At 58.4% G+C, this 15,418-nt stretch overlaps 1 protein-coding gene across 1 annotated transcript; it reads left to right on the top strand.

The window, feature by feature from the left end:
* Positions 1–3,383: 3,383 nt before the first annotated feature.
* AVP (arginine vasopressin) lies at positions 3,384–9,434 on the top strand. The gene is made up of 3 exons (XM_090034666.1): positions 3,384–4,801; positions 7,938–8,139; positions 8,904–9,434. Exons 1-3 carry the CDS (start codon positions 4,628–4,630, stop codon positions 9,065–9,067), a joined length of 540 nt encoding a protein of 179 aa, XP_089890792.1. The 5' UTR covers positions 3,384–4,627; the 3' UTR covers positions 9,068–9,434.
* The last annotated feature ends 5,984 nt before the right edge of the window (positions 9,435–15,418 follow it).

The raw sequence follows: 15,418 nt of genomic DNA, 5'->3' as shown, positions 1-15,418 counted from the left end.
CGGTGGAGACCTCCACCACCCCAGCACGGAGGAAGGAGAAAAGCTGGTGCCTGTATTCTGGTTTGCTCTGCCACGTGGCCTCGGCGGGGCTCTGCGCTTTGCAAAGAGATGGGCCAAAAAAGAAAAGAGAAGGTCGGGCCTATTTTAAATGCATGAAGCCCATTATTGGCAGAGGCGAGGCAGCCCGGTTCTCCCTCTCCTGCCCTGCCTCAGCCCACGCGCCGTGCCCCGGTCAGCCCGGCGGAGCTCTTTGCAGCCCAGGTTTGGCTGGGCAGGAGGCCGAGGTCTGCGCGGGGGCTAGGAGCCAGGCGTGCCTCACTCCCACCATCCCGATGACGCCGGCTGAACCAAAGAGCTTCACCACGGGAGGCGTATCCAGTGCACGAAGGAGAAAATGAGCCGAGGCTCAGGGGCGACAGCCGGCCGGCTGGGGGCACTCAGCCGGTCCAGAGCCTCCGTCATGCCTCCGGCCCGAAGCTGGGGCTGCGGTCAACCTGGAGGCACCGAGGTGGGTTTCGGGCCAGTCTGCAGAAGCAGGGCAGAGGGGCAGAGCGTGTGCAGCGTTTGCCCCTGTGGAGCGGGGGTAGTTCCCAGGTTAGGGAATGGGACCCAAGTCTGGCCTGGTGCCACATCAGCGAGACCTGGCGTCTGCAGCCAGGCGAGCAAACCTCCGCGGGGCGCTCTGATCCGACGTGCGGCGCGGTCCTGGCTGGGAGCAGGTGCATTCGAGCCCGGTGAGGTGACGAGTCCCCGCTCCTTGCGCTCCTGGACAAGAAGGAATCAGCTGCCGGTGAGGCCAGCCAGCAGCGTGTGGGTGGCCGCTGGCTTTGGTGACGAGGGATGGCGTCGCTCCATTGGCTGCAGCAGGGGTTACGCCAACGGGGAGGTTGACTCAAGCTCTTCCGGCGAGGGGGTGGGAGCCTTCGGGGGATGCTACAAAAGGCAAGAAAGGGCACAGCTCAGGACAGCAGCTTCCCTCCTCTCCGCAGGGTTGCGCTTCGGCTCTGCAGCCAGGTCACCGCTGGTGATGGTTGTGCAGTGGGGCCGCAGCCGTGCCCACGGCTCTGCTGAGCAAACAGAGACGGTGCCTGCCCCAAGGGACCAACAGCCTCCAGGAGTGGGTGATTCTCCCCATTGCGTGGAGGGAAACCGAGGCACAAGGAAAGCGAATGCAAGAGCTGGCACGCCAACCAGAAACCCCAACCCGGCCATTGCTTTAGCCACCAGCCCAGTAGCACAGCAAGGGGGTCATCCAACCAGGTCCGAGGGGACACAAGCGTACCCTTCCGGGGCACTGAAGACCACCCTGGCCTCTCAAAGGGTCACCCCACCCCCAGCTTCATGCAGGGAGGGGCCACCTAAATGGTACAGAGTGTCACTCATTGGCAAGAGCTGCAAGGGGGCACACCTCGCTCTCCACCACGCTGTTCCCAGCACCATCTGAGAGGCATTTGCAAGCCCAGGCAGCCTGCCCCAGCTAGTCATGGGAGCGCGAGAGGCCTTGGAAAGCATCTGCACTCTTGCTCCTTTGTGGGCTGCTCTGTAAAGAGCAACGGCATCAGCAGAAATCTGTTTCTCTCCTTCCCCCCCCATCTGGAGCAGCCCACAGCTGACGTGTGGGAGAAACAGCTTCCATCGCAAGCGCTGCCTGGCGCTACCGCCAGCCGCCGGGCACCATCCCAGCCATCCCGCTGGCAGCCACAGACCCACGAGCTACGTGGCATCCCCACGGCGTCGGCAGCCTCACAGCAGGATGGATGCACACGTAACGACAGCATTTCCACCACTCCATTTTTCCCCTTTGTCAACCCTGCACACACCGCATAATCTGAGATGCTCGTGGGGGGAGGGAGGGGTTCAGTGAAGCTCCTTGCAGGTGACTTCTGAATCCATTTCCCAGATAGTGCCTCCACCCGACTATCAGCTATAGTTAACATGCCAGCTAGTGTCAGACACCCCCGGTTTGGGTGGTCTGTGGGCGGCACGTATCTCCTTGAGGCCTCATTGTTGCAGGCTCCATTTGTGACAAATGCTCAGCCGGGATGATCACCTGCAAAGCACCATCTTGCAGAGCCCACAGGTTGCAGGTACCAGAATATACATGGTAAGGTTCAGGCAGGATTCATGAGAGGGGAAGACAGGGGGCAGAGGATGATTGGATAGGCATGACCCTGCCTCAGGCAGAGGGCTGGACTAGCTGCCTCCCCAGAAACACTCCCCTCCAGGGCCTGAGTGGAGCCCCAGGGCACCGGTATATGCCACAGCATTTAATCCTAATCAATTTAAGAGGATTATAACATTTAAACATGTTTATTTTGGTGCATCGCATCTGTGTTTGCACGCACAGGGCTTTCGAATGAATTAAGCCTGTAAATTCCAGCAGGGGGAGCCAAATACCAGTCTAGGCCAGTGCTGTTTTTCCTACTGAATTACGGCAGGAGGTGCATGTCCACCAGTAAACCTGTAAGTAATACCCCACGGTCCCCCCCCTCCCTCTCAGCAGCCCAAGAGGCCCAAGCTGCACAGTCAATGTGTGTAAAACCCACTGGCAAAGTGCACAGCACCTTCCCCTCTGTGGCCTGGCTACAGAGGATGACAGACCACCATGCCCAGGTCCTCCCTTAGCTTGAGTGACAGGCTCCACACTGCGGATCAAAAGGTTCGAGCCTGCCGATGACACGTGGACATCAGTACAAGCCTTCTGGACAAAAGCTGGGATTTGCACATCATAGGATCACAGAGCAGTGGGGCTGGCAGGGACCTCCAGAGGTCACATCTAGTCCACCCCCTGCCTGAAGCAGGATCTTCCCTTTCCAAACCCATACTCTAACTCTTCATCAAACCTGACACAGCACAAGGCGTAACACCCGAACCTGCCGCAGGTAGATCAGGGGACCACGGCAGCCAATGTCCCGCTTCTGTAAAAGGTTAATAGATGCTCAAGAGATCCCTGGGAGAGGCCTTCACTCCTCTACAGCTACAGAGAAAAGCAGTCGCCGCCCCCCCAGAAATCTGACCATGGGGTAAAACTCCTTCCTGACCCCAAATCTGCTGACCGGTCAGACCCCGAGTGGAGGGGCCAAACCTCTAGCTAGGGAGCTCCAGCTCTGCTGCCAGCAGGAGCATTGGCACAGCCCAGTCGCCATCCCCAGCCTTGGCTGCACCCAGCACCTCTGATGAAGGTTTAATTTTTTTTTAAAACCCTGACACATGTAGGAAAAAGGAGGCAGAGGGAGTTTGCTGAGTTTTCTCCCAGCCCCATGCGGCACCCAGCAAAGCTCAGACTCATAGGAAATCCCCCCTAGTAGGACATGGGCGTCGCTACCCCTAAATCATCCCTGCCCAACCTCTTCTTGAACCCCGCCGCCAGTGGAGAGTCCACAGCTTCCCTGGGCACCTAGTCCACTGCCTCCCTCTCGGGACAATGGAGAGGTGTTTCTGGACATCCCGTCTACACTTACCTTGCTGCAGCTTCACGCCATTGCTCTGCATCCTCCTCTCTGCAACAAGAGAAAAAAGGCTTCGCCTCTTCTTCCTGGCAGCCCTTCAAGTAGCGGTTCACCGCTGTAAAGTGGAAGGGAATCACCCACCCCCAAGTCAGAGGAAACCTTGACGCTGGGAGGGCTGGACCAGGGGCCAGATTAAGGACGAGGGTCACTTGGTGCCTCCCCACAGGGGCACAGCCTGCTCGTGGAGCACCAGCATGTTTGGGGCACGGCCCCAGCAGGCCTGGCTCTGCCATCTCACACCCTCCTGCCTTAGCTGCACCTGGACTGCACGAGGGCAAGAGCCCCGTCCTTAGGGGTAAGTGGGTGCAAGAAGGACCACTGTGTCCCGTAGCCTGGCTGCCCCTATCACGCAGCCCAAGGGGTTGCACGAATGAGCTCCGCTTGGGCCAAGGGGCTGGTGAAAGGCCGGGGGAGCTCGCCCGAAGGCCCCGATTCCCGCACAACGCCAGTGGAAGGACAAGTCAGTCCACCGATCCCCGCGCACACCCAGCGACGGCCAAGAGCAGGAAGGCTCCATCCCACCGCCGGCGGGTAAGCAGCCCTCTTGAACCACTGCAGTAAGGGAGGACAACTCCCGCGAGTGCGGGGCATAAGCAACTGCTGCAAAAAAGACACCTCGGAGTCACAAAACACCTCTCTCTGCCTCGTGCCCCAGGGGCCCTCGAGGAGCCGGGACTCCTCAGCCAAGGCCCTTTCTACCTGGGGCCTCCCCTGAGCTCTTGTGATAGATTTCCCTTCACCCCAGCCATGCTTCCAGCCCTAAATACCGAACCAGAGGGAGCCGCAGCCCCCCACATTGCCAGCATCTGCTCCTGCTCGTGCCGGGATGTGGGGGCTCGCATACGACAGCGACGCAGAATCAGGCCCGTTCCCCCCACTCCTGTTTGGACATCTCCAGTGGGGATTTTGCACTAGACTGGCAGCATTATTCCCCGCCGAGCAGCGTGTCTGCCTGTGCCTCTGCACTGAATCACCTCAATTACAGGATTTGCTGGAAGTTGAGTTTGGGAGAGACGACGGTGAGCCCAGCCCTCTGGACGCGGTGACAAAGCCCCAGGGAGGGGCCGAGGCAGCGCAGAGACGGGTATAAAGATGCAGCAGGTTCAGCAAGGAGCCAGATGCCAACAACAGGCGCTTGGAAGGCAGCATCGCTTCCCTCTGCGCCTGCCACGATGCCAGAAGCCTCCCTCCCCGTGTACTTCCTCTGCCTCCTCGCCTTGTCCTCAGCCTGCTACATCCAGAACTGCCCTCGAGGAGGGAAGCGAGCCTTCCCCGACGCAGAGCTCAGACAGGTACGAAGGGAGTGCGGGGGGCCATGGAGGGGAGTCAGATCCCCCCGGGGCTGGGAGACCGTGTGCACAACCCGCTCGACTCCAGGGGGGCTGCGTCCCACTGGTCCGTGCTTGTGGCTACCCTCCCCGTCCAGGGCGCGAAGGGGACGAGGGCTCCTGTCCGCCAGGGCTGCGTGCCGGTCACTGAGCAGAGAGGCCGTGTGAGCCTGCAGGGGAGAGGTGCACCTTGCAGGTGACCTCAGAAATGTGGGTTCAGATGGCTGGCCCGAGAGCCGGGCTGGATTTCCCTGCAGACCCAAGCTTTCTCTCTTTGCAGCGCTCTCTGCAAACCTTGCAAATACGAACTGCTTAAGTTTCTTTGGAGAAGGGTGGGGAGGGGGGAGCTGTGTTCCAGTTTAGGAAAGGTGCTTTGTAGTCGCACGCAAAACCCTGGTCCTGGCTGAAAAGGCTGGGACTTGGCTGCAGCGGGGGGTGGGAAAGTGGCTGCTTTACTGAATGAGGGACGCCGCTCCCTTCATTGCACCCTGGCACCCTTCCACCGGCTCTTCTGCCTGGTGGCTGTGAACAAAAAGGTGAGCCCTCCTCTTGTGCCATGCGCACACGGGGCACGTCTCACAAAGACTCGAGGACCCGAGCTGGCGCACGCTGCGGTCCCAAGCCAGCTGTGAAAGGGATCGGTCCCCAACCTCCCGCACATCCATTGCCAGTGCAAAGCGAATGGTTGAGAAAACCTAAACAGAGACGGGGCTTCTTAGGTAGGTAGGTAGGATGAAATCCTGACCCCGCTCAGGCCAAGGGGAGTTTTGCCGTTGACTGCAATGTCGTCAATGGGCTCCTAGCTGGAACACGTTCCCACTTAGCATGAACAGATCTCGTCACAGCAATACCCCCAGTGCTTTTTAGACCCACCTTGACTCGTATGTGGAAGAGGCTGGCCCTTTTCAAAGGCAGCAAAGGGTTTTGTACCACTTGGATTCCCCCACCGTTTGGATCAAGCTGGCCCCAAAAAAGGCCGTGCCAAGGGGGTGAACTGGGAGCCAGAGCTACCAAGAGGGTCTTTGCCTATTGTGGAGGATGTTAGTGACCCCCCGGCCCGATTTTGAGACGAACCCTCTTTGCATGATTCGGACAGCTGAGAGTCGTCTGAGCATCTCCGTTGAAGGTGCTCGGTTCGAGCCAGTCGTTTGCTTTGAAACCAGTGGAAGGTGCAGCTGGTCCCAGGCCAAGAGAAAAGGTGATGGTTGAATGGCAACATCCTGGGACCACAACTTTACGTAAAGGTGCTTTTCTGGAGACCGACAGGGCTGTGCTAGGCGTGCTCATCCTGTGGCCGCGGCAGGAGGGGGTCGCTTGGGAGCGAGGTGCAAAGGCGCCGGCAGCCTCCGCCTTTGGCCCTGCAGCCGGCGTACCGCGGCCTGCAGGCTCTGCTCGCAATGCCTGTGGGTGTCCGGACTGTCATTCATCCCTAGGACTGCCACAGCAGGTCTCGGAGACCGCTAGCATTAGGCACATCTTAAGGTCATAGGGAAGTTGGGCTGGATGGGACCTCCATCTAGCTGCGCCAGTGCTTTCTCTTCCTGTGCTCCCATCCCCTCCAGCTTTCCCCCTGAAGCGATCTTGCTGCAGTTGTCCCTAGACATGCACATCCCGAGGGCTCGCGAGCAGGGTTTGAACCCCCGGGGCTTCGACAGGGATTTCTAGCACTCAGGCTGGGAGAATAACCCCGTTGCTAGTAACGGTAGTAGGCTGTTATCCTCCCTCCGGCAGGCCAGCATGCTGTGCTAGGATCGGGTACCCCGATACTCTTTGGGGTTTGTGGACTGCTCGCTTCTCTCCACGCAACCCGGTCGGTGGCCATATTTAACCCCTTACGCCCCCCACAGAGCCGGGGGCCACAGCCGGCGCTCTTTAGTGCTCAGCCTCCCAGCCCCACCGACCCCTCCAGCTTCCTGCTGCGCCTCGCCGAGCGGCGTCCAAGAAGCTGCCGCATCTCGACGAAGCGGGTGCCTAGAAGTCAGCCCCCAGCTCCGCGCCCGGGCCCAGCAGGGCTGTGGGGGGACGGTGCCGCTCGGCCCTGCTCCAGTCAGCGGCACAGAAATGAAGGGAAAATTTTACCAAGAAAATCTCACGGAGCAGAAACACGGGTGGAGCACTGACAGCCACGGCCCGTTCGCTTGGCACAAGGCCCTGATACCTGGCAGCACCTAGGAGTGTGGATTGAGTTGTGGGAGACACTAAAAGCAAAGCGGGGGCATGTTACAACCCTCCACCGGCCATTTCTAGCTCCTGAAGCTGTGATGACTTGCTCATCAAAAGCGCTGGGGGCCATCCAGACCCCTGCCCCGACTCCTGGGGGAAAGACGGCACACGACCTAGAGATTTGATGGAAAAGGGAATTTGCGGCTGGGTCCACCTTCTTCTGAGCGTGGGAAGATCTGCCCCCATCACGATGTGAGCTGCCTCTTTCTCGGTCTCCCAAGAACAGCCTTTCCCTACACGAGTAGCTGGAGGGTTACATCCTCCACCGGCTGCAGCTGCAGGGGATCAAACCAGTCGCCCCAGGATTTAAAGAAACAGCTGGGCTCAGACACGTCACACCTATGAAGCTCATGAATGCGCCCCAGTGGGGCTCCCAGCCCTGAGACTTGTCTCTGCCCCGAAGCTGGGCAGGGGGGGCAAGGGGAGGCAGGAGGGGCCACTGGCTGCTGGGTCAAGTGGCTTCAGCCACCAGCAATACACACCCCTAGATACCAAGTGCCTAAATGCCTTGACCAGCCCTCCAGAAAATCCAGATAAGGGAGCGTGTGCGTGTGATACACACACCCCCCACAAAAGGCAGCCCTGAGCAAGCAGCCCTGGTGCTCCGGTGGCGGGTGCAGGAGACAATGTTGAAAATCAGCTCTTCCGCAGCCAAGGAGGATGCCCAGATCCCCTTGCAACCAGGAGACGTCAGGGGGCCGGGGCCTGATGAGCTGGCTGGCATCCCCCTGGGACGCACCCGCCCTTCTGGAGAGAGGTGGGCTGTGGGCATCGCCTGCAGCAAGCGGAGAGGGAAGGAGAAGGGGGTCTGCACTCAGAGCCTGACCCTGCCTCCTTGCTCGTAGCTGCTGATCTGTGTCCTCTCTCCCTGCTCCAGTGCATGCCCTGTGGCCCTGGGAACAGAGGGAACTGCTTTGGCCCCAACATCTGCTGCGGGGAGGAGCTGGGCTGCTACGTGGGCACTGCTGAGACCCTGCGCTGCGTGGAAGAGAACTACCTGCCGTCCCCGTGCGAGACTGGGGGCAAAGCCTGTGGCGCGGGGGGCAGGTGTGCTGCACCCGGGATCTGCTGCAGTGATGGTAAGAGGGGCCACCCCTTCCATCGCACCAAGCTGGCAGGGGGAGATCCCCAGACACCAGCCTGTGTACCTGCCTGATCCCATCACTGATGCTCTTTATAGTCTCTTGTGCACTCATCCCCTCACTGAGGGAAGGTGGCACAACGGTGCACACAACAAAAAAGCTAAGGGAGGTGACCAAGGTCACTCAGAGAGTCTGTGGCAGAGGAAGGATTTGAGCCAGGTTACCCGTGGCCTCATTTGATGTCTCTGGCCCTGGGACACTTTACACCCGCCATCCAGCCACATCCTGGTCCTTTCTTTGAGAGTAGCGGTGGGCAGGCTCCTGCAGATATCACGCCATGGGATGCAGGATGGTGGGGTGGGGTTCAATCTGGGGCTTCGGCCTCAGCCGCGCTCCCCAAGGAAGGGGAGCAGGTCAGAGCAATGAGCACCACCAGGCCTAGGATGCTGCCCTATGGCAACCAGAGCAGTGACGCGGCATCCCCAAGTTCGCACAGGGCAGACCCAAAGCTCAGGACTCCCGGTCCCTTCTCCTAAGCTCTGGGCATAACCGGTTTGCCTAGAAGCACACCTGTGGCCTGTGCATGTTGCACAGAAATCCAGGCAGGGCGGGATGCCCTGGTCAATAAGGGAGACACAGCTGGAGCTCGAGCGGAGTAGGAGCCTGTTTTTGGCTGCAGCCCGAGCTGTGCCGTAGCCCTCCTTTGAGACCGGCGCCTCGTTTCAATGCTGATGTCTTGGTTTCCTCCCCTGCTCCTGCAGAGAGCTGCACCATGGATCCCGTCTGCCTGGACGAAGACAGCGACAAAAGTCGGCAGCTCTCAGAGAAGAACCTGACCCTCCTGGACGGCTCGGCCGGCGACCTCCTGCTCAAGCTGATGCACCTGGCCAACCGGCAGCAGCAGGGCAAGCACCAGGTCTACTGAAGGGAGGGTGGCGATGTCGCGAAGCATTCACACAGCCAAGGGGGCGCATCGGGTCCGCAGCCCCCCAAGGGGGGCAGGGGCACAAGCCCTTGAGGTCCTTGTAAATACATGGCCAATAAATATTTTACTGCACTGCGCTTGTCTGCTCTGTGCTGTGACGTTTGCCCTGGAGGCCTGGGCCGCAGGAGTCCGATTCACCGGGGGTCCTGCAAGCTGGCTTTAAAAAGCAAGGTGTAAACCTGCCCGGGAAACCGACTGCTGAGAGGCCCGGATGGGAGGCCGGTTGCTCCGCAGCCAGCGCAGCCCCCAGACTCGTTAGCGCTCGGCCTCCCAGCCTCGCTCAGCTGGGGGCCTGCAGAGCCCCTGTGCCATCCCCACGCAGACCCCCAAAGAGTTGCCACGTCCCTCTGCTTTATACGGCCTCGGGTGGAGGTGGCATCCTGCCAGGTTGGCGGGTAGGCCCTTAGCGTAGCCGTGCAGCTACAATGCAGCACTGCACAAAGGACGCAGGGTCCCATCATGCAGGCATGGACGGCTCCCCGCGTTTGATACAGGTACAGGGCAGAGCACACGGGCACCGAGGCCGTGTTGCAGCTCCAGCACAGCCAGGAGCTGAACAAAAGTCTTGCGAGTCCCAGGAGGTCATCTCACGGAGAGCAAATCTGCTGGGGGGTTGCTCTACACATCTCCCATGGAGCAACCAGCTCCCGGGGCTGAGAGCCAGTGAGGGTCCTGCTCACACCAGCCCCCGGGGATAAACGCAAGGCAAGTACTTGCACTTGCCATTGCACCCTGATGGCCGGCCTCAGCCTGCAGCCTGCAGCCACGCGCACGCCTGTGGCCCCCCCCCCCCAATGCTGCCTGCCCGAGCTGGAGGCTACGAGCCAGGTCTGCTTGGGGTGACGCCAATGTCACAACTGAAGCCATTCAGCCCCTCAGCAGAGAGGAAGCGGAACAAGGAAGCTCAAGGCACAAGTTTTCTGCCACACTTCTGCCCGAAGGGAATGCATCGGGTGGTGCATCAGAAACCCGCTTCCTTTCTTGCAGAGTCTGGGCCCGCAGCTGTAGGAGAGGCGTTGCTGGGCAAAAGGCTGGGAACGCCATGCCGTCTCCCCCGTGGTCCCTGAGAAAGGCTTGTTCCTTTTCCCTGGGGTCTCCACCACGCTCCCCCCTGCCAGGGGCCAGTGCCGTACTGAGACACCTGGCAGCCCCAGGCAAACTTTTAGTATCGGGCCCCCCTTCGCCACTCCGCAGCATTTTTTGGTTGCAAAAGTCTTTATCACATCCGTGGTATCGATGTCTTTAAATAATTCGTTCTCAATTGATAACAGCACCGGTCCCATATATGCACAATATTAAAACTTTTTCTTTTTGCAATTGTAATTTTTTTTTTCATTTTCAGGCCCCCTTTCTGTCTGGGCCAGTTCGTCTGGGCCTTCTCAGCTCACTGGTGCCCCTGGCTCACAACAGGGTTTTCCCCCCTGCCCAAGACACGTTACACTATCAAGGCCCAGAAGCTTATTAGTGGCTCTTTCTTTGTGCCTTTGTTACACGCAGGAAGACACGCCTGGAAGGTTTTGGTGGAAAGCACCTAGCATAACTGTGCTGTTAAAATACAGCAATACACAAGGATACAGGGTGCTATGATGGAGGAGATCCCATCAGCATGCTCAGAAATGCCAGCACATGGGCAGCGATTCTCCAGGTGCACCTTGGGGTGCCTTGAGATCTTTCCAAGGGTGCCACATAACGATAGCACACTTAAGTGCGCAAACACCTCTCATTGATTTGTGATATTTCAAAGAGGAACCTGGAGTGAGTGATACACGCCGCCCCACCATGGTCTCTCTCGGTCCTTCGCAACAGAAGAATTGCTCTAGGATTTTTCCGTAGTCAAAGAGTGAGTGAAAGCAAAGAGCTGGCATTTTGCAGGGAGGCAGGGGGCAGCCTGGACCTGCAGGGGAGAAGGGGACTTAATGTCACCCCACCTGGCCCCGCAGCAGAGGGGAAAAGCAGGCTTGACCCAGCCTCAGCCCAGCCTGACAGCGCCAAACCCAGAGAAGGAAATCACCCAGAGATGCACCCCTGAACGGGGCTGCTCAGAGGGGTGCTAGCCATGCGTGCTGGACCCTGCTGTAAACCAGGCGTAGGATCCTAAGACCGCCCCAAGCCACCCAGAAGCTAAACCTCCAAAATCAAGGTGGCCAATGCCGAAGCTGCAGCCCATGCAAGTGGCAGCTCAGAAAGACCTTCCTGACCCTGCCAGCAAGAGGACCTGGGACACGCTGCCCAGGCCTGGAGGCAACCGGGATGGGTTTGGAGCATCAGGGCAGGGCTTGGCTGGATGAGCCCCGAGGTCCCTCCTATCCCAGGATCCTGTGTGGGGCCGGCTCTGTGTGAGGGGGAGATCAGGGTTTGCTTGGGACCTTGCTGGCTGCAGGTTTGGGGCCTTGACTCCATCCACCACGATATTCCCTGAGCCTTAAAAACCAAATATGCTCATCCCAGCTCTGCCCCTGCTCAGCCAGCAGCTTTTCTTCCCCTGACTCCTCATCCCTAAGGTGTCCCAGGCAGCCGGGATAGCTGGGATGGTAGCCCAGGTACCATATTTCCCCACACACAACACCCCACCCCATAGGATTCATATCCTGTTTTTGAAAAGCAGAATGAAGAAAAAAAACCTTTTTATGCGGAAAGAAAAAGCACCCACAGCCAGCAGTCAGGGACCCCCGGCAGAGGCAGAAATAGCTGTTACCACTTTTCCTCACTTATAATGTGCAACCCAATTTCCAGGAGCTGAATTTGGGGCGGAAAAGAAAGGCGCATTGGTATATAACAGGCTATGGTAACTAGCCCCATAGTGCAGATGGGGAAACTGAGGCAGAGTTGGGAAGAGCCAGACCACAGGGCTTCAATGGTGTTTCCAGGGGCTTCTGGTCACAACCACAGCCTCTCCTTGATGCTGGATACCCAGCTGGGCCAGGGCTGTGGGGAAGCCCTTGGAAGGCATCAGGCCTTGGATCCAGTCCTCGTGCAGCTCTGGGAGAGAGGGGCAGATGAGGTACTTTGGGTAGATGTGATATTATTTATTAGACCAACTAAATAGTCAGAAAAAATGTTCTTTGCAAGTGTTTGGGCACAGACACCCTTCTTCAGGCAGAGGGAAAGTCTCTGGGAGAGACGGCGCTTCTGGGGGCAGGGATGGCTGGAAGGGGCAGCTCTTGAGAAGGGGGTGAGGGAGAGCAGAGGTTCTCGGCGGAGCAAGTCGGGGTGGGAGGGGCACTGGAGAGGCTGCGAAGGGATCAGGGCATTGGGTGCCCGCTGGCCCATCTCCCTGGCCTGTGCTTTCTGTCTGCATCGCAACGTCCAAACTCCTCCTGGGTGAGCCCTGCCGGTATGCAGAGGCAGCTGCTGGGCTCCAGGGACCCTTGTCCCCTGCTGGTGATCTACAGAAGGTCCCATGAGGATTCACACGTATGCACATGTGCGCGCACACACACACACTGCATGCCTTATGATCTACAGAAGGTCCCATGGACACACATACATGCACACGCTCACGTGCACTCCTTATGGGCACAGCAAACCTGCCCTGTGTGGGCTGGCAGCGAGATGCTCAGTAAAAAGCTACGGGGTAACCACTTGGGGCAGGTGAGGTGGGATCTGATGGTTCGAGGTACTTCGGATTTACGAGAGGGGCTCTGCATGTGCTCTGCCCAGGCCGAATGGGGCCTTTCCCTCCCAGCTGACCACGCTGCAAAGCCCCAGTCGGATGCTCTTTCAAGTCAAGTGCCAGGTGTTCGTACAAGTCTCCCTCGAGCCCACTCTGCATCTTCAAGCACTCGAATGAAACTATGCCTTTAAATCCCTGACCCTGGTTCCCCAACCCAAAGCCTCCAGCCTCTCTTGGGAGGCAGAGAGAGACCATCTCAGCTCCCATCCTGCTTGTACAGCACCAAGCCCCACCGCGGGGCACTAGCAGATCCCAGTAACACCTGGGCTCAGCATGGGCCGTGCGGAGCCTTGTGCATTAATCCGCATTTGTAGCGGCGCAAGGCCAGTGCCCAACGTCGGGGCTGGCGCAGGAGCTCCCCCGTCTCACACCAGGGCTTTGGGTCCTCAAGTTAACAACCGCTGAGAGCAGGGCAGAGGCAATCCAACCTTACACAGGGCCTGGGGTCACCAAAATACTTGTACAATGGGTTAAAAGCAATCTTGGAATTAAATCTATGGTGCTTAATTGGCAGGGAACCCCACAGGCTCGTTAGCTGGAAACAACCGGCCAATTATAAAAAGCAGAGTTGTGCACAAAGCAGATCGGTTCGGTTTGGTGACCATGCCAGGGGAGAGGGAGGGAGGGAAGGATGGGATCTTTTCACTGACCCCGGCCCAAGAGTCCTGCATTGCTTTCAGACAATGGAGCTCCCTCCTTTTAGAAAAAGCCTGCGAAGTTCAAAAGAAAATGAAAAAAGCCATTTCGAAACAACAAGGCCAGTACATTGTTTCACAACGGAGCTTTTCAACCTCCCCGCTGTTTCCGGCACAGCTTCGCCACCCAAGTCATCCCAAGCTCACCGAGTTTCAGATGTTCCCAAACTGCATCTTTTCCCCCAGCAGATTTTCTAGTCACCAAAGTAAAAACAAAAAAAAAAGCAAAGCAAAGCACCCAGGTTCAATGAGAGAGAGAGAGGAGGCTCTACCTGGACCTTCCTCCCCACCTGCTTTCTGCTTTCCAGGCAGGCGTTTTCTGCACCTCATTCCCTCGTCAAGCCCAGTGCCAAGGGGTCAGAGTCCTGGGGCCACCATAATTAAACAGGTACCTCCATTTGAGAGCTGCTTCTCATCTCCTCACCTTTCCCTGCCCCCATTTTCACCCCAGCAGCAGTGCCCTTGCGGGGGTCTGTTCCCACCGGCTGAAGTTATGGTGGTGTCGATGCAACAAGCCCGTCTCCAGCAGACTTAAACACTGCGTGCATCTCAAATGAGACAGAGAGAGAGAAGGAATCATAAGCAGTGAGGGCTGGAAGGGACCATAGAGGTCACAGCAAGTCCAACCCCCGACTCAAAGCTGGACCAGCCCCAACTACATCATCCCAGCCAAGGCTTTGTCTACCTGGGTCTTAAGCACCTCACTATAAAAGAGCACGCTTACCATCAGCGGCGGTTTGGTGTTAGCAGAGAAGCCTGGAGGCAAGTGCCCAGCAGCATCTACCACCAAGCTTGGGCAGCACCTATTTATCAACTCCTGGGTAGGAGGCAGCTCTCCAAGGGAGGTGGAGCAAGAGGTGGGACCTCCAGTTGCAAGCGTGGCATCCCCCAAGCTCAGCCAGTCCCCCTTTGTCAGAGCTTTGCATTTCAGGGTGGCAAACTCATGGAGCCAGGGGGTGAGGGAGCTTGACTGCCTAGTGTAGTGGTTAGAGCACTTCCCGTTGAATGCAAAGCAGACCAGCTTCACCGGCATCATCCCAGCTCAGGAGATGGGGCAGCCCCGTGGTCAGGGCCGTTCCACAGCCCCAGGTTCAAATTACAGCTCCAAATCAGCCACGAGGAGGGATGTGACCTTGGGTCTTCTCCCTCCCAGCTGGGCTCTGACCATGAGGATGCTGGGGAAGGGGCACGATCGGAGAATGCCTCGTGGATCAGGCCCTGGGGGTGGCCTTGGTGCTCACGCGGATTTGAGTGGCTGCGCGTAAGCCCAGAGCAAAAACACCAAGGCCTCAAGGACTTTCCCAATGCAAACTCAGGCACCTTCAGCTGACCAGAGGCTTTGAGAGTCCTGGTGCTGAATTCAAGTGAGCGTCTCCTTCCTTTTGTGCCTCTCGCCCTGCAGCATCTCACAGGAATTCAGTAGCAGAGGAGAGGTTTGCATGGAGATCCCCGCCAGGCCCATCCCTTTGGACACTGTATTATCTGCTGCCCTCCGACAAGGCTTTGGTGAGGTTTGCACCGTGCTTGGAGCTGCCTGGGGGAGAAGCAACCCCAGGGTGACACCAGCTCATAGGACACGTGCTGTTCTCAGGCTGCACCCCAGCCGGGGCAACCGGAGCAGGCCAGATTCGCCCCTCGAGGTATTACCATCACGAAGCCTCTTGATTCATCCCACTAAGAAATTAGTATCAGGGCAGAGGGATGCAGGGGAGCCCCCTCCACCTGGGTCTCGTACCAGTATTGGCGAGACGCTGGCCTTGCAGCCACAGCGCAGACGGCACCAGGACCCTCCCAGGCTATGAGCAGACACCCCCCCGAGTCCTTTTTCCCCCCCATCAATGGTGTAAGCAAGGACTTGCTCTTCCCCGCTGGCTGCCTGACCCCGCTCAGATGAGGAAGACAGGAGACAGAGCCTCTCTGACC

The sequence above is a fragment of the Crocodylus siamensis genome, chromosome 2, assembly GCF_052110815.1.
Source record: "Crocodylus siamensis isolate JL-2025a chromosome 2, ASM5211081v1, whole genome shotgun sequence".
Taxonomy (NCBI): Eukaryota; Metazoa; Chordata; order Crocodylia; family Crocodylidae; genus Crocodylus; species Crocodylus siamensis.
The sequence above is the reverse complement of the archived record's forward strand: the minus strand, read 5'-3'. Positions and strand labels throughout refer to the sequence as shown.

Excerpts from the sequence above, each read along its gene's own strand:
- AVP (XM_090034666.1), top strand. The coding sequence starts at position 4,628 with ATGCCAACAACAGGCGCTTGGAAGGCAGCATCGCTTCCCTCTGCGCCT. Across the intron at positions 4,802-7,937 it reads CCGACGCAGAGCTCAGACAG|TGCATGCCCTGTGGCCCTGG; the intron begins GTACGAAGGGAG and ends TCCCTGCTCCAG. Across the intron at positions 8,140-8,903 it reads CGGGATCTGCTGCAGTGATG|AGAGCTGCACCATGGATCCC; the intron begins GTAAGAGGGGCC and ends CTGCTCCTGCAG.